Consider the following 22,873-nt stretch of genomic DNA (forward strand, 5'->3'; position numbering starts at 1 on the left):
GTTGTCTGATAAACCAGAAATAAGGAAAAATGTGTTTGTTGCCCATAATCATCTGACAAAACTTTCTATCATAAATTTAAAGTTCTAAAAGAAAGTAAATATATTTGTTTCTTTGATAATATGGAAAATAATTAGGTAATATGTATCATACTTTAAGATTTGCTATTATTCTTTTGAAAGGAAATAAGTATTTGTGGATTTTGGATGGAATTGGGTGGCTTCTATTGAAATATAGTTATAATTTAGGTACGTTTAAACTTTAGCAGAAATGTTCCAGTTAATATGAATTTATTTGTGTTTTCATAAGTTAAATGCCATTAATGACCTGTGTTGACAAACATGAAATGTTCTTTTTCATTAAGTGATAATTATTTAATAACAGAAAATGACAAAAAAGTCAAAGATGAAAAATCTGTTGATGGATAGATTTCCTGCAGATATGTATCATTAACTCCTACCCACCAATTTCAGTGTAGCATATTTATTTTATGCCATGTAATAAGATGTTATTTGGCTCCATTATCGAAAATGATAGCATAAGTTATGAGCATAAAACAGGTGACATCAGGGTTATTTTTATAAAAGGAGTAGTTAGACCGGAACATTATGTTGAGATTAATTATTTTAGAGACTAGTCTTCCTTTAAGTTCTCTATGGATAGAGTTGAAAGCATTGCATGGCCAGATTAATCAGACTTACCTGATATATCAGAGATTTCTTCTTGGTGCTTTCATGATGCACCAAGGACTTTATTCTTCCTACAGCATACTCTTTTTCATAAAGGTAAAATTTAGGCCTCAGGTTTTGACAAATCTTAAGTTATACCAACTACTAAATCAGGAGCAACCCCAAGCTTTAAGATTGTATTTGTTTTGACCGTAGATAAAAGGAACATAAACCTAGATGTTGGTCTTGGATATTGACTTAATAAGGGTCAATACTTTGGTAGTAAATATTATATTAAGTGTAGGTACTTGGAATTGATTACAAGGTATATTCCTTAGCTAATTTGAAATTTTCACCTTTAAAATAACTCTTTTCTCATTTCTGCAGGTTCTCTGAAATTAAACCAGGGTGCTTGAAAGTCATGCTAAAGTAAAATAAACGTCCTTGTATGAAGGTTTGTAGGTTAAAATTACTTTTATTTGCAGTAATTCAGTCAATTCTACCCTAAAGATGTGTTTTATTATAAATAATATTCAGTTATGAAACAAAAAAATTATGATGTTTTTTGAAATCCAAGTGAGGTTTGATTTTTTTAACTGAATCAAATGCAAGTGTTACCTGTTAAAGATATTACAGAGAAATTTTATTGATTACAAAATATGTAAGAAAATTATCAGCTACAGTTTTAAAGTTTAAAATGCTCTGGTTGTTTCTCAGAAAAGGTTACCTTTGTATTAATTGTTGTGTGACATTTAGTAATGTCCTAAAAGTCTTTTGTGAGAGGTATTTAAAGTGCTTTGAGACCTGATTCATGCCCCTCAAAGGGTAGTATTAAAAGAAGAAAAAGGACATAGTAGTGGGTAGTAAAGAAAAAAAGGAGATCTAACAAAAACACTTGAATATTTTTTATTTTCAAAACTAAACACATAAAATGCTTTTATCTTGCCATATCCTACAGGAAGGAAGACATGCTTTTGCCCTTTCTTCTGCTTTGTATATGACCTTGATCTTTTACCTTTTGTTCTGTTCTTCTGTGTGCATTTTATGGAAAGAAAGTTGGGTCTGAGATTATATTGTAATTTTATACTTTCTATAGACAGGTTTTCAGAGAAAAAGAAATGGTTAAATATCTTCCAGATGTTGCTGTCTTATTGAAATGCTTCTAGAACTGTCTGTATAAGTGGTATTTCAGACAGTACTAAATACTTATATTTAATTTTTGAGGCATGTAATTTTAAAACTGCAGTAGGTTAAAATTCTATTAAACAAATATAGAAAATATTTTGGTTATAATTGGCCTGGTGTGGTGGCCCACGCCTGTAATCCCAGCACTTTGGTAGGCCGAGGTAGGTGGATCACCTGAGGTCAGGAGTTCGAGACCAGCCTGGCCAACATGGTGAAACCCCGTCTCTATTAAAAATACAAAAATTAGCTGGGTGTGGTGGCGTGTGCCTGTAATCCCAGCTATTTGGGAGTCTGAGGCAGGAGAACTGCTTGAACCTGGGAGGCGGAGGTTGTAGTGACCCAAGATCGAGATCACACCACTGCTCTCAGCCTGGGTGACAGAGCAAGACTCCATCTCCAAAAAAATATATATATATATTTTGGTTATAATCATAAGAGGAATCCTTACAATTTAAAATATTTTCACTTTTATTTTGAAAAAGAGCCAACTTTCTCAAAGGAAGCTTTCATTAACTTCTGTTGTTTGGTTACCTCATAAATTCTGTTAGTATGCAAGTTAAACCTGTGTAAAGGAGGTTGTAATGTGGTAACGTATAATTTTCCAATATGAGACAATGACTTAAATTTGCCTTTGGAGATGGAGAATATTTTCAACATATATACTTTTAACAAACAGTTTTCTTGCTTTTTGTTAAGCTTAAAAAAAAAATTTGGATCTGAAATTACAGGATTGAGCTGGTACCAAAAGAATCCTAAAGTTCAGAATGGTTTTCCAAAAGAGCAGACATTTCAATGAAGATAAAACCCCAAAACATTTTTTTATACATCATGACTGGATGCTTTTAAAATAAGGAGGCTTATCATTGAATTTTAGTTCCGCAAAAATGAAAATACCTGTTTATTATTTAGAAATGGTTAGTGACTGGTATTGAAGTGTTATTCACACTTATGTTTGTAATAATTTATTTAAAGAATACCAACAGTTTAGCACACTTGTAATCTCTAGAACAGTTCTAATCATTAAAAATAAAGCAGTTCCTTTAAACAACTTACTATAAAACTATAATTGTTAATGAAATAAGATATTCCTATGTATAAATTAGTATGATTTAAGAGTATGAAAAACAGTGCTAAAATGTGGAGTTATTGGAATGTGTGCAGCTGCATACTCACTTTCTGTGTTTTTACATTTCCTTACCTAGTTTTAAAAATCATCACTTTTGGGCACTTCAGCTAGACTTATTTCAATATTATAATTATGATTAATGAAAGAGCAGTCAGAAGTAGAGGTGTGGTATTCTATGGGCAGAAGTCAAATGAAAAAAGCTATATTGTTTACTTGTTGTTTACTATATCAATGTTAATATTATACCTTATTTTGATAAATAGTGTATCTTAATCATTGTTGATAAATATACAGGCAAAGTTTGAGCATCATATGTATTTTTATGAAGCTGCTTAATTCCAAATTGCCTCCCACCCCACTATCTAGCATAGTTTAAGCAACACATAATTTTGAAAGAAAAGTTTATAATCCCTCCTTTCTTTTTTTTGCGCATTTCTAAATCCTGTATGCCTGCAGTAAAGATAGTTTGGGGATTATTAAAGTTTTCTCTATTACCCATGTCTAAATCCTGTATGTCAAAGATAGTTTGGAGATTATAAAAATTTTCATGTATTGGTGTAGGTTGAGTATCCCTGATGAGAAAATTCAAAATCTGAAACTTTTCGAGCACAGACATGATGCTCAAAGAAAATACTCATGGAGCATTTTACATTTGTAGGTTAGCGATGCTTAACAAGTAAATATAATGCACGTGTTCTAAAATCTCCCCCCAAACCCCAGCAATCCAAAACACTTCTGGTCCTAAGCATTTTAAGTAGGGGGTACTCACTCAACCTGTATATTTGTGCTAATACATAACTCATTAGAATGATTCTTTTTAAACTTAATATTTTAAAAGTACAGCACTTCTGTAGTTTGGAAGGTTTCAGTAATAATTATTCATTCAGTAGTCTCTTACCATTATCTGCTAGATGGAGGAAGAGAACTAATGTGGAAAGCCCAGAGGGTGTCCAGTTGGACCAGGGAGACATTAGACACTTAACAGTATTTTCAGTCTGTCCATCTCTTTATTCCAATGTGAGAAATGGAAGTATTTTTTTTTTACATTTATTGGCTCTTCATATTTCTCTACATTATTTTTAAGTTGCAGTTTCTTCAATTTGTTAGTATTTCCTTACTATTTGCGATTTTATGGCCTTTAAATATAGGACATATTATATAGTAGAAATTTTGACTTTAAAGCATCTTGAGTAGTATATTTTGAGAAGAAAAGCTATACTACTCTTCTGGATGTTTTCCATCCTTTATTTAGGTCTTTTCTTTTTGAATTCAAGTGTTTTGTATGCTTAGAAAGTGGACATGTATAATAGCGAGATTGGTTATTTCTGAGCTGGAAATTGGAAACTTTCGAAACTCAGGAAATTGCTCTGACAATGTTTTAACTGCTCTCAATTTAAGAAAATGACTAAATGTATAAAAAAGACAAAAATAACGTGTGCTGTTTTTTCCAAGTGCTTTTTCTAAGTGCTTTTCCATTGTGCAATGAGGTGAAGTTTGGTAATTTTTCTGGGTAGTAGTTAAATATTGTTCATTTTTATTTACATGTAAAGAAAACAGATTTAAATGTTTATGTGGCCAAAAAGTGTCATTTAAAAGGTAAAATAAGTTTATGTAGAATGTATGTTCATGGTGCTTATTTTTAAAATGTAATTCAAGTTTACAGTATTACTTAATGCTTCTTTACAGAATTTAATAGAGAAACAAGGCTAGAACACATCTACATCCTGAAGAGCCGTTTATAACTTCATATTATATGATGACAAAGTTCATTATTTTCCTTAAAGTTGAGCAATTGACTTTTATGGTCCAATGATGAACTTATTATTAATAAATGATTGAATTAACTGTGAGGCTTCTCATTAAAATACAATATTGCAGCTATCAGTTGGAGAATATATTATAAAATTTTCAGACAGTATATCAGAAAAATGTTTTTATTTGTACTGTAAAGAAAACGTAATTTTGCTGTTAACTCTGTACTTTTTAAATTGAAAATGTTTTATAAATTTGCTTTTAAATTTTCTTATGAAGCCATTTGCAAATTACATACTTAATTTAATAAAATACTTTAGCCACAGTCCAGTGTGAGGAAATCCTTCATTTGATGTATTAGGGTTAGTGGTTTAAATATTTTAAAATATTTTTATGTGTAACTTTGTAATTTCAGGGGGAAAGTGTCATAATAATTTTATTTCTGTACCACAACTTTTCTTCTAGTTTAAGTTTTCTGTAGCAAATAAGAGTCTACTTTTGAACCAGATAAATGGATTAGCTATGGTTTCTCTCCTCACACCCTGTATCTTTTGACTGACATCAAAATTAAGAATTATATCTCTTAGAGGCCGGGCGCGGTGGCTCATGCTTGTAATCCTAGCACTTTGGGAGGCTGAGACGGGCAGGTTCCTTGAGGTCAGGAGTTTGAGACCAGCCTGGCCAACATGGTGAAACTCTGTCTGTACAAAAAGTACAAAAAATTAGCCAGGCGTGGTGGCACACACCTGTAATCCCAGGCACAAGAATTGCTTGAGCCTGGGAGGTGGAGGTTGCCGTGAGGCGAGATTGTGCCACTGAGCTCCAGCCTGGGCAACAGAGTGAGACCATCTCAAAAAAAAAAAAAAAAAGAATCTCTTAGAGACTCAAGTAATGCTTTAAATAATATTAATGACCTTTGGACTTCATATTCGAGTCCAAAGCAGAATTCACTCATTTTGCAAGGACTTAAAAATATTTATCTAACAAATATTTAGAGCACTTGTTACTGGGGTTACAGTGTAAATGCGATAGAGCTTTTATCCAGAGTTATAATTATCCTTATCAACTACTATGTATATAGTGACTTATACTATGGGATACTCTCATATCTGTTATATTTTAAATCTCAAGAGAATTTTATTACATAGGTAGTGCTATCCCAATTTAATGAATAAAGCCACATAGACTTAGAGAAGTTAACTGGTTTGCTGTTTAATGTCAGAGGTATAACTTGAACCACATTCTCTGACTCCTAACATGGAGCAGCTGCATTTGTCCTAAGAGAGAATAGTTACTTATAAAGAGATAATGTTCTACTGTTCTCTCCAGAGAGTTGTGGCTCCACAGTATACGTCTTTGAAAACCTGCCATTTATGATTCTGCCTTCTTCCTTTATATGAAAGCTGGTACTTTGGAAAAACCCAAAATACTAATGGCAAAAGACAAAAGTTTATTTCTTTCTTCCTATAAAATCCCAGGGATAAAAATTCCAGGACTCCTGGGAATCTTCTTTTACTTGACGCTTTTGGGAATCTAGGAAAGTTCATCGTTCTGCCATACCCAAGATAATGGCCCTCATTTTCCTAGGCCAGGGTGGGTGGCTGCATCTCTAACTGTCACATCTGTATTCTGCTGGAGGAAAGACAAAGAAAAAGGCAAAAGGCAAGTGCCAGTGGTCTTAAAGATGGTTTTGGGAAGCTGCCGTAGGACACTTCTACTTATGTCCTATTGGCCAGAACCTAATCATGTCATATCTAGCTGCAAGGGAGGCTGGGAAATTTTCTATTTCAGACTGCCATGTTCTGCCGAAATTTGGTATTCTCTTGGAGGAAAGAGAATGGATATTAGGAGAATGAATAGCAGTCTCTGCCACTTCATTTTTTATCATTATATGCAAATAATGTGAAAATTAGTTCTTGATACATTGATGACTTTTGAGTGTTAGGAATCAAAAAAAGGTAATCACAGTTTTTTTTTGTTTTTTTTTTTAGATGGATTCTCACTCTGTCACCCAGGCTGGAGTGCAGTGGTGCAGTCTCCTGAGTAGCTGTGATTACAGGCACCCACCACCATGCCTGGCTCATTTTTGTATTTTTAGTAGAGACAGGGTTTCACCGTGTTGGCCAGGCTGGTCTCGAATTCATGACCTTAGGTGATCCACCTGCCTCAGCCTCCCAAAGTGCTGGGATTACAGGTGTGAACAATCACACCTGGCCAGGGAATTTTATTTGGGGAGGATTGCTGTATATGATCCTGTTCTAGCCTTAAGTAGGAAAAAACTAAATGACACGGACTAGCTTAATAAGTGCTAATGGCAGGAAGTACGTTAGTCAAAACATGTTTTTGGCATTGCTACATTAGCCCGCCCTATTTAATATAGGATATATGTACAGATGGTCCCCCACTTAGGATGGTTTGACTTATTTTTCGATTTTGTGATGGTGTGAATGCCATATGCGTTTAGTAGAAACCATCCTTCAAAGCTTGAATGTTGATTTTTCTTGTGCTGGTGATGGGCTAGTGATGTGCGGTGCAGTACTCTCCTGTGATGTTGGGCAGTGGCAGCGAGCTGCAGCTCCTAGTCAGCCACGCTAACGTTAACTTTCCTAAGCACATTTAAGGTAGGCTAGGCTAAGCTATGATGTTCAGTAGCTTAGGGGTATTGGATGCATTTTCCACTTAAAATATTTTCAACTTACAGTGAGTTTATTACATAAGTGACCCCATTGTAAGTTGAGGAACATCTTTATTTCACATGCATTTCTTAGCTAGAAAACTCAGACTGACCCCCTAACTGGGAGAGTTGGGGAAACAAAAGATTCTGGATGAAAATACTAAACACAACACTAAAAACACTGCATAGTTGATAAAGGGGCTTAGGTCAGAAATCTAAGTGAGAATATTAGAGGCACTTTTGCAAAAGGTGCCTCTGCTCCTGACTCATGTTAAGTTTTAGTTTTCAGTTTTGGGGTGGAGGGACAGATGACAAAGGACAGCAGACTTAAAGACTAAGACACTCCATAAAGCTAACACCCCACAGAGCTTTATCCTCCGTGGGAATGGGGATGAATAAAACAATTTTGCCCGCCTTCCCACCCCCAGAAGGACTGCAAGGAATATTGTCTTGGCATGAGCAGAAGAGACCAAAAAATAAATCAGTCCTGACAAGTTAAAATCACTACTGGCCCTCACAGAATAACAGCCCGCAGTCATAACACCTAGAGTAGTCAAAAAAATGACAAGTCGAAAATTGAACTGGTAGAGGTCTTGGCCTGATAATGCCGCCACTAGCTGCCTGACAAAGGCAAACGCAAATTTTCTCAGAGAGCATGCACCCTCATCTTGGAGAATGAGATCCGATCAAGGCTGTAGATCCAACAACCAATTGATAGGGAGTACAGAGGACAGAGGAATATGTGAGACATCACCATCGGGATGCAGTTACCAGGATAGACTGTGGGAAACTGACAACACGATTTCTTTAAATAAGTTGAAGATAAAACCACACAGGTGGAGGGAGAACTTACCCATTGAAACAAAAGAGGCATGTACCAGTTGCAATTTGTGGACCTTTTTTGGGTACTGGTTCAGCAGAAAAACTTGACAATCACACGACAGTTGGCAATATGAACATTGACTCGATAATTAAAGAACGATTTTTTTTAGGAATGACGTGGTTGTATTTTTAAAAGGATCTCTATTTTTAAGAAAGAGATACATGCTGAAATATGTATGTAAAATGATACGATGTTAGCAATTTACTTCAAAATAAGATGGAGGAAGTGGGTGTGGATACTTCGGAAACAAGATTGCCCATAAGTTTGTAAATGGGAACAAGAAAGATATTTATTATACTAGAATGTCTACTTTTGAATATATTCAAAGCTCTATAAAGAAGGATTTTTAAAAAGTTGGTGGAAGAGCTGGAGAAGTGGATTCTAGACCTGGCTCTGGGGATGAATTCCAGAATGCTGCAGAATTAACCTGCATAGTAGCTGCTACCTCTGCCGTAATTTAAAGGTGAGGAATCAGGCCACCATGGCACTGCTGCCACAGCTGTCTCTTAACTGTTCTCAAAGCTAGTGACTAGGCACCAGAAAAGTGTTGTAGAAAAAGTCTCCATCATTTGCCTTTTGAGCAGAATGAGCCGTACCAGTGGGTAGATGGCCTCCTCCTTACTTATGCCTCCCAAATCTCACTGGAATGTATCTAATTGGTAGAAGCTATTGTATTCTAATATATATAGAATTTTACCTTCATAAAAGATCTGGGAAATGTTGTTTTAAACTTTACGGAAAGGCTCATTAGAAGTAGAGCTGGGGCTGGGTGTGGTGGCTTATGCCTGTAATCCCAACACTTTGGGGGGCCAAGGCAGGCAGATCACTTGAGGTCAGGAGTTCAAAACCAGCCTGGCCAACATAGTGAAACCCTGTCTCTACTAAAAATACAAAATTAGCAGGTGTAGTGGCACGTGCCTGTAATCTCAGCTACTCAGGAGGCAGAAGTAGGAGACTTGCTTGAAACCAGGAGGTAGAAGTTGCAGTGAGCCAAGATAGCACCACTGCATTCCAGCCTGGGTGACAGAGCAAGACTCTGTCTCAAAAAAGAAGTAGAGCTGGAGGATGAGTATCAAATGTTCATATTTGCTACATCGATGATACTTGTCCAACCAGGTGTAGAAATAAAATGGCTTGACATATTAGTCACAAAAGCATTGCACGTCAACTGGGATATTTAGAGGTATGCCAGGGAGTACCCCAAGTCCAGGATAAGCTTAGGATATATTTCAGGAGCATTGGTTTTACTCAATGGCAAATAATACACATTATTATTTAATGGAGCTTATTGGTGTATGTATTAGGGTTCTCCAGAATGAATAGGAGATAGGGGATTTATCAGGAGAATTGGCTCCTGTAATTTTGGAGGCTGAGAAGTTCCACTCCAGGCCATCTGCAAGCAAGAGAACCAGGGAAGCCAGTAGCATGGCCCAGTACAAGTCTGAAGGCCTCAGAGCCAGGGAAGCTGATGGTATCTTTCAGTCCAAGTGTGAAGTTCTCAAAATCCAGGGGGAGAGGACCCCGTATGGGCCTCTCCAAAGGCTGCTTGAGTGTCCTTACAACATGGTGGCTGGTTTCCCCAGAACAGGTAATCCAAGTGAGCAAAACAGAAACTGCAGTACCTTTTATGACTTAGTATTGGAAGTTTTTTGCAGTTATCTGCCAAATTCTGTTTGTTAGAACCAAGCCATTAAATTCAGCTAACTTGGAAGCACAGGAGAATTAGCTCTGCCTTTTGAAGGATACAATGTCAAAGGATTTGTGTACGTATTTGGAAGCCATTATGTTTACTATGAACTAGGCACCACTAGGTACTTTGCAGATGTACCCAGTATAATCATAACCACCCACTGGGGTAGGTATTGTTGCCCACGTGGCAGACATTGTTGTCCTACCCAACAGATATTCTATTACAGCTCTCATTGTTCAGGCATCTGGTGGCAGTGTGCTCAGCGAAGATCAACCCCTCTGTAGCTCCCGCAGGTGAATTTTGATTGGTGGAAAAGCCAATCATGGCAATGCCATTTCCCCTTGCCAGTGATTAGTTGAAGGATGGTTATAGGATCATACCAACAAGAACTCTGCTAGAATGGTTCTAGGAAAGGTTTTCCTCACGAATACAGAGAAACATAGGAAGAAATGCATTCTTGTTCAGCAAGACCTTGTGTCTGTATGTGATGTCTGGAATTGCAGTTGCCTTGTTGAAACCATGAAGAGACAAACTTAAGGCCCAAGCCACTGTGCTAAGGATGGTGCATGTAGAGAAGAAAAACCCTCTGTTCTTGATGATGTCATTGAGCCCCTGAATTAACTAACCCTGGAACTGACCTTTAGTGGCCTTGTTATGAGAGACAATAAGCTACCTTTGTTTGGGTTTTGTATTACACCTGGAAGCATCCTAATGATTTGATATACCCCATTTTACAGACTAGGAAACATGTTCAGAGAGATTATAGAATTTCCGAAAACTTTCCCGGCTAATAATAGCAGAGCCAGGTTTCAGACTGAGATGTCTGTGTTCTAAGCACCTGGTCTTTTATCAGTTAAGTGACTTTTCTCCAGCGATTCTCAGGAATCAGAGAGGAGAAACAGAGACATCAGTTGGTTTCAGCAGAGGTAGTGATTGGCGGACAGGTATGGGAAGGGGTCAGTATGGGAAGGGGTCAGTGTGGGAAGGAAAGGAGATGAAATTCACGATGCTGTATGTGTAAGGTTGAAAAGCTTGACTGTGAGATACAGGCTGGTAAGGAGTCAAGTGGAATCCAGAGGGGGCTGATAGACTGGAATAGTGGAGGGGAGCAGTGAAGGTATAGTTGAGGAAGGAACAGATTCAGAAAGTTTGAGGGGGAGGGAAAGTGGAAGGAGGTTGTAGGAAGAGAGAGAACTTCAGAGTTCAGGATATTAGGATGTGGGTATTTGTTCCTAAGGTAGTTTGATTTGTGGCTGAGCATGGAGATGATGGTAGTCGGAGTGGAAAAGGTCACAGAATTGATACCAAATTTCTGGATCATCCACTTTGTGTACCTATTACCTGGAAAAGTGACAGGCAGTGCAGTAGAGAGGAAGATTGAAAGCCAGTCTGCTAGAAGTCTGGGTGAAATAAAAATGTTTTCTTTATTTGCGTGGTCTCCATTCTTCACACAGATAGGATCTGACTCAATACAGACCCATGTTGAAGAAAGAATTATAAGGATTATTCTGTTTTAATCTGCTGCTTTGCCAAGACTGGAGAGACGAGATAGATAAGGTCACTGGGAGGGTCTGAAAGGAGAGAGTCATGAGAAATGGAGTTTCCTAGGTCTTTCTGAAACAGTTCTTTGCAGCGGGACCTCACTGTTTTGTTTGAAGTTGCTTCTTGCCTATTTAATCCATCTGAATTTATGAAAGCCAACAAAATAGGCTTACACATTACCCATTATTTCAGATTATTGTGGTTTCCCTATTTATTTAAACAATTACAGGCAACTCTGCTGATCTCTTTGCTGAGATTCTGAAGACTCTGGTGATCTCTGCTGAGCTGTAGAGTAAGAAGAGCTCACTGTCTTCTTAAGCTCTGGGCTACGTTTTTCTTTTCATTGTTCTGTCCTTTCTTAGATAAAATTAATTTTTTCTTTCAAAAATAATTTTTGGCAGTGGGTTACATAGGAATTTATTTTTAAAGTACCTTATTAATTTTATGTTACCTTCATGGAATCATTAGCTAGGATATCTGAATATAGTTTCTTCCTTGTCTGTTATATTTCTTGGTTCCTGTCCTTAGAGTTGTGTTAATAGTTTTAGGTCGTATTCCTGTGATTTTATTGTAAGCTAACTCAAATCTTTTTTTGGAAATAGGATAAAAATCAATCTGTACTTTTTTTTTGACTTGCTCTGTCACCCAGGCTGGAGTGCAGTGGCGCAATCACAGCCCAGCGCAACCTCTGCTTCCTGGGCTCAAGCAATCCTTGTGCCTCAGTCTCCCGAGTAGCTAGAACTACAGGTGTGCGGCACCATGTCTGGCGAATTTTTGTATTTATGGTAGAGATGGGGTTTTGCCATGTTGGCCAGGCTGGTCTTGAACTGGCCTCAAGTGATCCACCTGCTTCGGTCTCCCAAAGTGCTGGGATTACAGGTGTGAGCCACTCTCTCTACTTTTAAGAGAAAAAGAAGGTGCAAAAGGGTACTCACAGTATGATCCATCAGTGTGTTTTTTAAAAGGATATGTGTAGATAGATCCACTGATATACTATACATCTCTCTCTATGTACATATGTGTGTGTGTGTATATGTATATATAAATGCAAACCCACACATAGAGTGAATAGAATAGATTCTGGGCCCCTTATGACTCAGTTTCAGAGGATGTCATGTTCAGAAGTCAGTATTCCTCAAAGAACTTACAGGAAACATTTGTGTTTTATATAGCACAAGTTGAAATTAGTTTTCCCTTCATATTCTTTCTGTCTCCCACTGTCATATTCTGTAGATACCCCAAAGCCTCTGTCTCTATATTTCTTCCTCTCCTCCTTTCACCAAAACCCTCCCTGACGTCTCTACCACTGCTAGGCCTTATCTGTCTCCCTTCCCATTTTCTTTCAATTTTCTTCTGCCTAGTGAATAGTTCTGGGCCTTTTGTATATAAATCTCTCATCTCAGCTTCCTTGGTTCTGCTCATAGAACACACCTCCCTCTCATTTATTTTATCTACACAATAAGACAATGGAAGGTGGGGGTGTAGCCAGTGGGAAATGGTCAGGATGCAAATATTGGAATTTTTTCTTTGTTAGTAGGCAGGAGAAAGGAAGCTACAAATACCCCCCACAGTAATAGGTTTTTTCCCTGTTTCACATGAAGAATTTCTGAAGGATTCTGTAAGAAACTGTGAACAGCAGGTTATCTTGTGGGATAGGCCTGTGGGGTCAGAGGTAGGAGAATTAGATTTTGCCTTCATTGTCTGAACTGTTTTTGTTTTAAAACTATATATATATTGCTATTAGAAAGCCATTAAAAAATAGAGATAATTGGCTGGGCGCGGTGGCTTACGTCTGTAATCCCAGCACTTTGGGAGGCCGAGGCTGGTGGATCACCTGAGGTCGGGAGTTCAAGACCAGCCTGACCAACATGGAGAAACTCTGTCTCTACTAAAAACACAAAATTAGCCGGGCGTGGTGGTGCCCACCTGTAATCCCAGCTACTTGGGAGGTTGAGGCAGGAGAATTGCTTCAACCCAGGAGGCGGAGGTTGTGGTGAGCCGAGATCGCACCATTGCACTCCAGCCTGGGCAACAACAGTGAAACTCCATCTAAAAAAAAAAAAAAAAAAGAAAATTAATAGATGTACTTTCTTTTTATTTTAAAATTTTGTGGGTACATAGTAGGTGTATACATTTATGGGGTACATGAGATATTTTTGATACATGCATGCAATGCATATTAATCACATCAGGGTAAATGGGATATGCATCCCCTCAAGCATTTATCCTTTGTTTGTGTTACAAACAATTCAGTTGTTTATAGTTATTTTAAAATGTACACTAAATTATTATTGACTGTAGTCACCCTTTTATGCTATTAAATACTAGATCTTATTCATTCTAACTATACTTTTACATTTTGAAACATAGTGCAAATGTCATACTTGATATTAGAGTGAATTATTCAGTGTACAAATTATATGTATTTTAATATGTTTCTCTTTAGGCTGCCTTCTAGTACCAAATGTTATAATCAGATAATTGACCTGGTGTTTGTGATGATCTGATATTATCAGGAAAAGCATTAATCTGCCTTTTTAAACTCTTAAATTGATACAACTGCTGGAAGAAGGGAGGACAGATCCAAGAGATCTAATTTGTGAATAATTGGAGTTCCAGAGTGAAATACAAGAGAAAAGCCAGATTTAATAGAAGTAAATTTCCTGAGCCGAATAAAGCCTTATATTTGCAGGTTGAAAGTGTTCACTAAATTCTAGGCAGGATTGATGAGAAAAGGCATACACCTAAACATACTCTGGCAGAATTCCTGAATCTCAAAGTTAAATAGAAAAATAATATAAGATTCCAGACAGAAAGAAGTTATTTGCAATGGGAAAAGAACTGGACTGGTATCAGACAGTGGAATCATATGTATACCTGTTAAGAGAAAAGGAAAGTAACCCAAGAAGTCTCTTTCCAGCCAAGCATCATTCACCTGCCACAGTGAAAGAGATGCAGAAAGGATTCCAAGAATCTATCATCTGCATATCCCCATCTGAAGAAAGTGAAAAGAGGACTGTAACTAAATAACAAATTAATGAGAATAGAGACTTCAAGAAATGAGAAGGTAAAGTAGAAAGTGAAAATGATGAGTGAACAATAAGCCTTGTAATATACATGAGTATGTATGTTAAAGTACTTGGATGATGATGAAATGACTGAAAATGTGTACTATATGTGTTAAATAAAGACTCTTAAGATAAATGAGACTCATCTAACTAGAGCCTGGGAGTAAAAGTTAACAATTTTTCTCAGCAAAACCTAAGAGATGGTATTGGAGGAAAGGGAGGAAGAAGTAAAAACATTCTAAAAGTTTTGTCTTATTGGGTGGAGGGAAAGTATCAAGGAATAGAGTAACTTGGTGGGGAAATAGTATATTCTTACATAATAGTAATAAAATATGTGTTTGATGATATGTATTAAAAAAAACATAACCATTAGTGGAGTGGGAAAACATAATGTCATTTTGAAATTATAAGAGGAAACAAAGGAATAAATTGTAACATGATCATACCAGTATATATAAAGAAAAGGAAAAAAGAAAATGAGGTAAGTTTAATAGTAAATATAAGCAAGAGAGAAGGAATAAAATGAAGAATATCAGTGATTGTATTAAATGTAAATGAGCCCAATTTTCCTGTCAACAGACAGAGACTATCAGAATGGATTAAAAACAAACTCAGTGAATAAGTTGTTTACAAGAAACACACTTAGAGTGATACAGAAATATTTAAAGCAATTGGAAAAGCAATACTACAGATATATAAAGAAATTAAAAATTAGGAGAGGCAATATTAATATCAGAAAAGGTGGGACAAGCTATTAATGAACTAAACAGGGAGAAGAACAGTACCTATAAAAGACAATATATGAAGATAAGCACCGAACAATATCATAAACATATAAATCAGAAGATCGTTATAAGGATAACATCATAAAAATGAAATTTGTGGATTTTACTATACCTTTTTCAGAACTAGACAGATCTAGTAGAAAAAAATAGGAGACCACAGAGAAACCAATTGATCTACTTGCTTTAATAAATATATATAGAATTATACATTCTTCAGAGAATAAATATGTATATTTCTTTTTTCTTCTTTTTTTTTTGAGACGGAGTTTTGCTCTTGTTGCCCAAGCTGGAGTGCAATGGTGTGATCTTGGCTCACTGCAACCTCCGCCTCCCAGGTTCAAGTGATTCTCCTGCCTCAGCCTCCCGAGTAGCTGGGATTACAAGTGTGCGCCACCACACCTGGCTAATTTTTTGTATTTTTAGTAGAGATGGGGTTTCACCATGTTGGCGAAGTTGGTCTTGAACTCCTGACCTCAGGTGATCCTCCCACCTCTGCCTCCCAAAGTGCTGGGATTACAGGCTTTAGCCACTGCGCCCGGCCAAACATATATATTTCTAAATGGCTACTAACTAGTTAGAAAAATTTATCATAAACTTGGCCACAAAAATAAAAAAGGGCTGGGCATTGTGGCTCTTGTCTGTAATCCCAGCACTTTGGGAGGCCAAGGCGGGGGGATCATCTGAGGTCAGGAGTTTGAAACTAGCCTGGCCAATGTAGAGAAACCCCGCCTTTACTAAAAATACCAAAAAAAGCCTGGCGTGGTGGCGCACACCTATAATCCCAGCTACTTGGGTGTCTGAGGCACGAGAATTGCTTGAACCCAGCGGGTGGAGGTTGCAGTGAGCTGAGATAGCTCCACTGCATTCCAGCCAGCAAAACAGAGCAAGACTCTGTGTCAAAAAAAAAAAAGAAAAAAGAAACCTTAAAAATGGAGATTTTTAAATTTCACATTATTTGATGAAATTAGAAGTAAATTAATGAAATTAGAAATATATAAAAGATTTAAAAATAATTATTTGAAATTTGAGACCACCCTCCTAAATAATCATTGGATCAAATTAGAAACTGAACTGAAATTATAAACTTTGTAAAGAAAAAAAGGGAAACTCAACATAACCAAACCTACAAAACCCAGCAAGAGCTGTATGTAAAGTACAAAAAGATTGGAAATTCAGTGCTCATCTTTAAAAAAAAACAAACAAAAAAAAAAGGAAGCTGGGTGTGGTGGCTCACGCTTGTAATCCCAGCACTTTGGGAGGCCAAGGTGGGTGGATCACCTGAGGTCAGGTGTTCGAGACCAGCATGACCAACATGGTGAAACCCCATCTCTACTAAAAATACAAAAATTAGCTGGGCGTGGTGGCAGGTGTCTGCAATCTGAGCTACTCGGGAGGCTGAGGCAGAGAATTGCTTGAACCTGGGAGGCAGAGGTTTCAGTGAGCTGAGATTGCACCATTGCACTCCAGCCTGGGTGACAGAGTAAGACTCAATCTCAAAAAAAAAAAAAAAAAAAGTAAAATAACCATAAAAGAAAATAGAGGAGGAAATTAATAAAAGACTCAATGAAATTTAGAAAAGATAAAAAATCTCTGAAAAAAGAGAAACATCTTATGAACTTGAGGGTAAAAAGCTTTTAAAAATTAAAATATACATTTAACTCAATAATTCTGTCTATAATTCTCATGGAAATAAAAACATGAATTTCAATCATTCAGTTTTTTTAGGGGGCCTACTTACTATGTACACTGGTCATCCCAACTTGAGTCCATTGTGGTAATATATTTAAAGATTACAAATAAAAAAGAAAATGAATTAGGTGGTTGTCTAATAAGAGTACATGTGGGATGGCCAGGTGTGGTGGCTCACGCCTGTAATCCCAGCACTTTGGGAGACTGACGCAGGCAGATCACTTGAGTTTAGGAGTTGAAGACCAGCCTCGGCAACATGACGACACCCTGTCTCTACAAAAAATACAAAAATTAGCCGGGTGTGGTGGCGCGTGCCTTTAGTCCCATGTGCCACCACAGTCCCACTCTGCCTGGGGGGCGCTGAGACAGGAGGAGCGCTTGAATCTGGGAGGTTGAGGCTGCAGTGAGCCGAGTGGTGCCACTGAACTCCATCCTGGGTGACCAAGTGAGACCCTGTCCCAAAAAAAAAAGCACATGCAGGAGCTCAGCAGACCTCATCCATTTTTGTGTTCTAATTGGACATTGTTGACGACCTTTTTTCAGCTGTATCTTTTTGGCCAGATGTTACCAAATGAGATCATTTCCTGTTCAATAGCTCTGTCAGGTTATGCATTAACTTAAATGGTTGAGTTAATATGACATGGGCCATTTAAGACAGTACAATTGTATTTCACATATCCTCATTTTACTCAATATGTATTTTCTATGTTGGTTCCTCTTTGATATGTTGGAAAGGGATTGAAACTAGGAGATCAGTGATATGGAAAAGGCTTTTACATGTTTATGATTGAGAGATTTATTTACTTTCTTGGCAACTTGTTTGAGAATACAGTTTTAATATTTCAGCAAAAGCAGATTGGTGTATATTTTATTTAGGGATGCCCAGTTTAATGATTGTATCAGTTATATTGGAGTTTGGTCAAGGCATTTAGGTATATTTAGCCTATCTTGCTAGGTTGCATATTTAAAGGACTGGGCTTCCACTTCTCTCAGTCTATTTTCTGCCCTTCGCAAGTTCTTCCAATGTGAAGTGCCAGGGCATGCTGTCACTTTCATTGTTTGTCCATCCCTTCTGCCAAAAACCAGCCAGGAAACCAGGAGCCGAGCTCTAGGAGAAGGCTGCCAATGCCATGAGAGTGCCATCTTGTTTTCTACTTATTGCTGTTGAGCCTGGTGTCGGTGCTACCTTTGCTTCCCAGGGTAATGCTGTGTGGTGATTCCCATGCAACATGGCCAGAGAAGCATTTCAGTGTTGTCTGATGACACTGAGGTTCAGCTTTGGCTGATCCCCTATGATGTGGCTGAGTGTTATGGCTTGAATTATGTTCCCCCAAAATTCATATGTTGAAGTCCTAACCCCCAGTACTCCTGAATGTGATCTTAATTGGAGGTAAGGTCTTTACAGAAGTAATCAAGTTGCATTAGTCAGGGTTCTCCAGAGGGACAGAACTAATAGGATAGATATATACATAAAGGGGAGTTTATAAGGAGTACTGACTCATATGATCACAAGGTGAGATCCCACAGTGGGCCATCTGCAAGCTGAGGAACAAGGAAGCCAGTCCGAGTTCCAAAACCTCAAAAGCAGGGAAGCCGACAGTGCAGCCTTCTGTCTGTAGTTGAAGGTCCAAGAGTCCCAAAGCTGATGGACGTGGAGTCTGATGTTCGAGGGCAGGAAGCATCCAGCACAGGAGAAAGATGGAGGCCGGGAGACTAAGCCAGTCTAGTCTTTTTCTGAGATGGAGTCTCGCCCTGCCGCCCAGGCTGGAGTGCAGTAGGCACGATCTCGGCTCACTGCAACCTCCACCTCCTGGGTTCAAGTGATTCTCGTGCCTCAGCCTCCTCAGTAGCTGGGATTATAGGCATGCGCCACCACACCTGGCTAATTTTTTGTATTTTTAGTAGAGATGGGGTTTCATCATGTTGGCCAGACTAGTCTCGGTCTTGAACTCCTGACCTCAAGTGATCCGCCCACCTCGGCCTCCCAAAATGCTGGAATTACTGGTGTGAGCCATCACGCCCTGCCAACAAGCTAGTCTTTTCACGTTCTTCTGCCTGCATGTGTTCTGGCAGGCAGGTTAGATTGGCAGCTGATTAGATTGTGCCCACCCAGATTGAGGGTGAGTCTGCCTTTCCTAGTGCACTGACTCAAATTTTAATTTCCTTTGGCAACATCCTCACAGACACCCCCAGGAACAACACTTTGCATCCTTCAATCAAGTTGACACTCAATATTAACCACCACACAAGTTAAAATGGGGGTAATTTGGGTGGACCCTAATCCTATGTGACTGGTGTCCTTATAAAAAGGAGAAATTTGGACACAGAGATAACCACAAAGGGAAGATGATGTGAAGAGACACAGGAAGAAGACACCATACAGGCAAGGAGAGAGGCCTGGAACAGCTCCCTCCCTCACAGCCCTCAGAAGGCACTAGCCCCGCTGACACTTTGATTTTGGAATTTAGCCTCCAGAACTATGAGGTGATACATTTCTCTGAAGTCACCCATTCTGTGGCACTTTGCTACTGCAGCCCTAGCAAACTAATACAGTGAGGTTGGATCAGTTCAACTCAGCGGTGTGTTTAAATCTGTGAATGACCATTTCACTGCAATCTTCCCAAGAATGTGTTTTATTATATCTTAAACTCTCCAAATCTCCAGCACATGCCTGGCTAAAGTAATATTACTCTTTGTTAAATAAACAAATGAATGGTTACATTGAATCTACAAACTTTTTTGCTTTTTTTTGAAAAAGCACCACCCAGTATTCCCTGTAGGTATCTTTGAAATTATGTCCAGTTGACACTGCCTTGCTGTTGACAGTTTGCTCCCCTAACTTCCCCTCCCATTGTCCCCATCCCTCTACCCCCAGCCCAGAACAAAACAGGATCTTTGTGGTCATCTAACTCTACTATCACCATCAGTAGAGGACATTTCTTGCGCATCAGGCCAACTTCCCCTTGAACCCCTTGTCCCCTTAGAGGGGCTAGTTTAGGAAACCTCTGTTCTCCCACCTCAGCAAATTGCTCAGATCCTGGGTATGGACAAATTGGCCACCCAAAATTGCAAAAGGTAGCTGATTACCCTAAATGCAGGAACTCCCTGGAAAGCACCCCATGATCACAAATAGTTTTTGCTTGAATATAGTTGGATGAAGATGAGAATGTGATCCCTGGCAAGTTAGATGCTGTGGGAATACAACCCCTGTCCTCAAGGATTTATGCAATAGCAGGAAAGAAAATAGGACACTCATTGCTATACTAGGAGGCAGCATTTGTAGTTCACACTACACGAGTGGTATGAGGGAACAGAGGAAGAAGTTCATTTTGACTGGGGCAGCCAAGTAAGGCTCATGGTGATGAGCATCGGATGGAGGTGAAGGGAAATACGCTCTGTGCAAGGTTAACAGTGTATTCCCAAACACACCCTTCCTTGTAAAGTGAGCCTGAAAACAGGCTGACAGTCAGTGGATATACACCAGTGCAAGTGGACCAGTTAGTCACAGTCAAAGTCAAACTGTGTTCTCACTGCAGAGAGCCTGGGCTGAACTCCTGTTAAATATTTTGCATATCACCTCTATTGGCAAACCAGTATTTCCTTTTCTCTGCGTTATCACTTTCTCTTTTCTCTCTCTGCTCCCCTGTCCTCTCCTTTTACCTCCCTTTTCTTTTCTCATTTCTTTTTTTCTTTTTCCTGAACTGATGGCAAGAAATAGTACGGATTTGAAGTTTTACGCATAAACTTTTCTGGGCTTATTTCTGATTATAAAAGTAATAATGCTTGTGAGAAAAAAACACTAAAACTACAAAAAGTATAAAGCAGAAGAAATTTGAAGTCTTTATTAATCTCATTGAAAACAAACAACTGGATAGCTTTTATCAAAAAGACGAGAGGCTGGGTACAGTGGCTCATGCCTAATTCCAGCACTTTGGGAGGCTGAGGCAGGAGGATTGCTTGAGTCTAAGAGTTTGAGACCAGCCTGGGCAACATAGCAAGACACTGTCTCTACAAAAAATAAAAAAATTAACCTGGTATGGTAGTGCACGCCTGTAGTCCCAGCTACTTGGGAGGCTGAGGCAGGAGAATCACTTGAGCCTAGGAGATGGAGGCTGCAGTGAGCCGTGATCATTTAAAGAAATTAAAAATAGAATTACTACAGGAGCCAGCAATCCCTCTTCTAGGCATATACCCAAAGAAAATGAAATTACCACCTCATAAAGATATCTGGACTCCACGTTCATTGCAGCACTTATGTGGAAACAACCTAAGTGTGTGTTGAAGGAAGAATGGATTAAAAAAACCGTGCTGGCCAGGCGCAGTGCCTCACGCCTGTAATCTCAGTACTTTGGGAGGCCGAGGTGGGTGGATCATTTGAGGTCAGGAGTTCGAGACCAGCCTGGCCAACATGGTGAAACCCTGTCTGTACTAAAAATGCAAAAATTAGCCGGTGTAGTGGTGCGCACCTGTAATCCCAGTTACTCGGGAGGCTGAGGCAGGAGAATCGCTTGAGCCTGGGAGGCAGAGGTTGCAGTGAGCCGAGATCACGCCACTGCACTCCAGTCTGGGCGACAGGGTGAGACGCTGTCACAAGCAAACAAAACTGTGCTTAGTGTTGACAGCAGTTTGGGAGGAAAAAAAAGAAAAGAAACTGTGCTATAGATAGACTCTGGGATATTATTCAGCCTAAAAAAAAAAAAGAGATCCTGCCATTTGCTGCCACATGTGTGAACCTGAAGGACATTATGTTAAGTAAAATAAGCCAGTCACAGAAAGAAAAATACTGCTTGGTCTCACTTGTATGTGAATTTTTTTTTGTTTTTTGTTGTTTCAAAGACAGTCTCATTCTGTTGCCCAAACTGGAGTGCAGTGGCACAATGAGAACTCACTGCAGCCTAGAATTCCTGGCCTCAAGCAATCCTCCTGCCTCAGCCTCCCTAGTAGCTGGGACTATAGGTGCATGCCACTGTGCCTGGCTAAGTTTTTTTATTTTTATTTTTTTATTTTATTTTTATTTATTTTTTTTTTTATGGTAAAGATAGGGTCTCGGTGTGTTACCCATGTTACCCAGGCAGGTTTTGAACTCGTGGCCATATATGCATCAGCTTCCCAAAGTGCTAGGATTATAGGCATGAGCCACCAAGCCTGGTATATATGTGAAATATAGAAAAAAAAAAAAGCCAAATATACAAAGACAATAAAATAGTGATTACCTGGGGGCAGGGTGGGAGGTAGGAAGTAGGGAGATAGAGGATGGGGGATACAAAGTAGCAGATACCTGGGATGAACAGTCTAGAGATCTGATGCAAAACGTGAGAACTGTAGGTAATAATAATGTATTCAAAAGAAAAACAACTGGCCGGTCGCTGAGGCTCATGCCTGTAATCCCAGCACTTTGGGAGGCTGAGGTGGGCGGCTCTCCTGAGACCAGCCTGGGCAACAAGGCAAAACCCTGTTTCTACCAAAAAATACAAAAAGTAGCAGGGTGTAGTGGCGGGCGCCTGTGGTCCCAGCCACTCGGGAGGCTGAGGCAGGAGAATCGCTCTCAAACTCAGGTAACGGAGATTGCAGTGAGCCGAGATTGCGCCCCTGCACTCCAGTCCGAGCAACAGAGACTCCGTCACAAGGAAAAAAAAAAAAAAGGCCTGTATTCCCAGCACTTTGGGAGGCCGAGGCGGGTGGATCACGAGGTCAGGGGTTCGAGACAAGCCTTACCAAGATGGTGAAACCTCGTCTCTACTAAAAATACAAGAATTAGCCGGGCGTGGTGGCATGTGCCTGTAATCCCAGCTACTCGGGAGGCTGAGACAGGA

At 38.9% G+C, this 22,873-nt stretch overlaps 1 protein-coding gene across 6 annotated transcripts in view; it reads left to right on the forward strand.

Moving 5' to 3' along the window:
• N4BP2 (NEDD4 binding protein 2) overlaps positions 1-22,873 on the forward strand; it is a 127,133-nt gene that overhangs the window by 98,260 nt on the left and 6,000 nt on the right. For 4 of the 6 annotated variants that reach the window (XM_063619773.1, XM_063619777.1, XM_063619775.1 and 1 more), the window contains 2 exons: positions 1,054-1,120; positions 4,664-14,722. In XM_063619773.1, coding sequence (XP_063475843.1) covers positions 1,054-1,099 — 46 coding nt within the window. In that variant the 3' untranslated portion in view covers positions 1,100-1,120; positions 4,664-14,722. Of the gene's footprint in view, positions 1-1,053; positions 14,723-22,873 lie in introns of those variants that run through there. The other 2 variants (XM_063619774.1, XM_055246429.2) reach the window with 2 other exon arrangements.

Source organism: Symphalangus syndactylus, chromosome 16 (genome assembly GCF_028878055.3).
Source record: "Symphalangus syndactylus isolate Jambi chromosome 16, NHGRI_mSymSyn1-v2.1_pri, whole genome shotgun sequence".
Classification (NCBI taxonomy): domain Eukaryota; kingdom Metazoa; phylum Chordata; class Mammalia; order Primates; family Hylobatidae; genus Symphalangus; species Symphalangus syndactylus.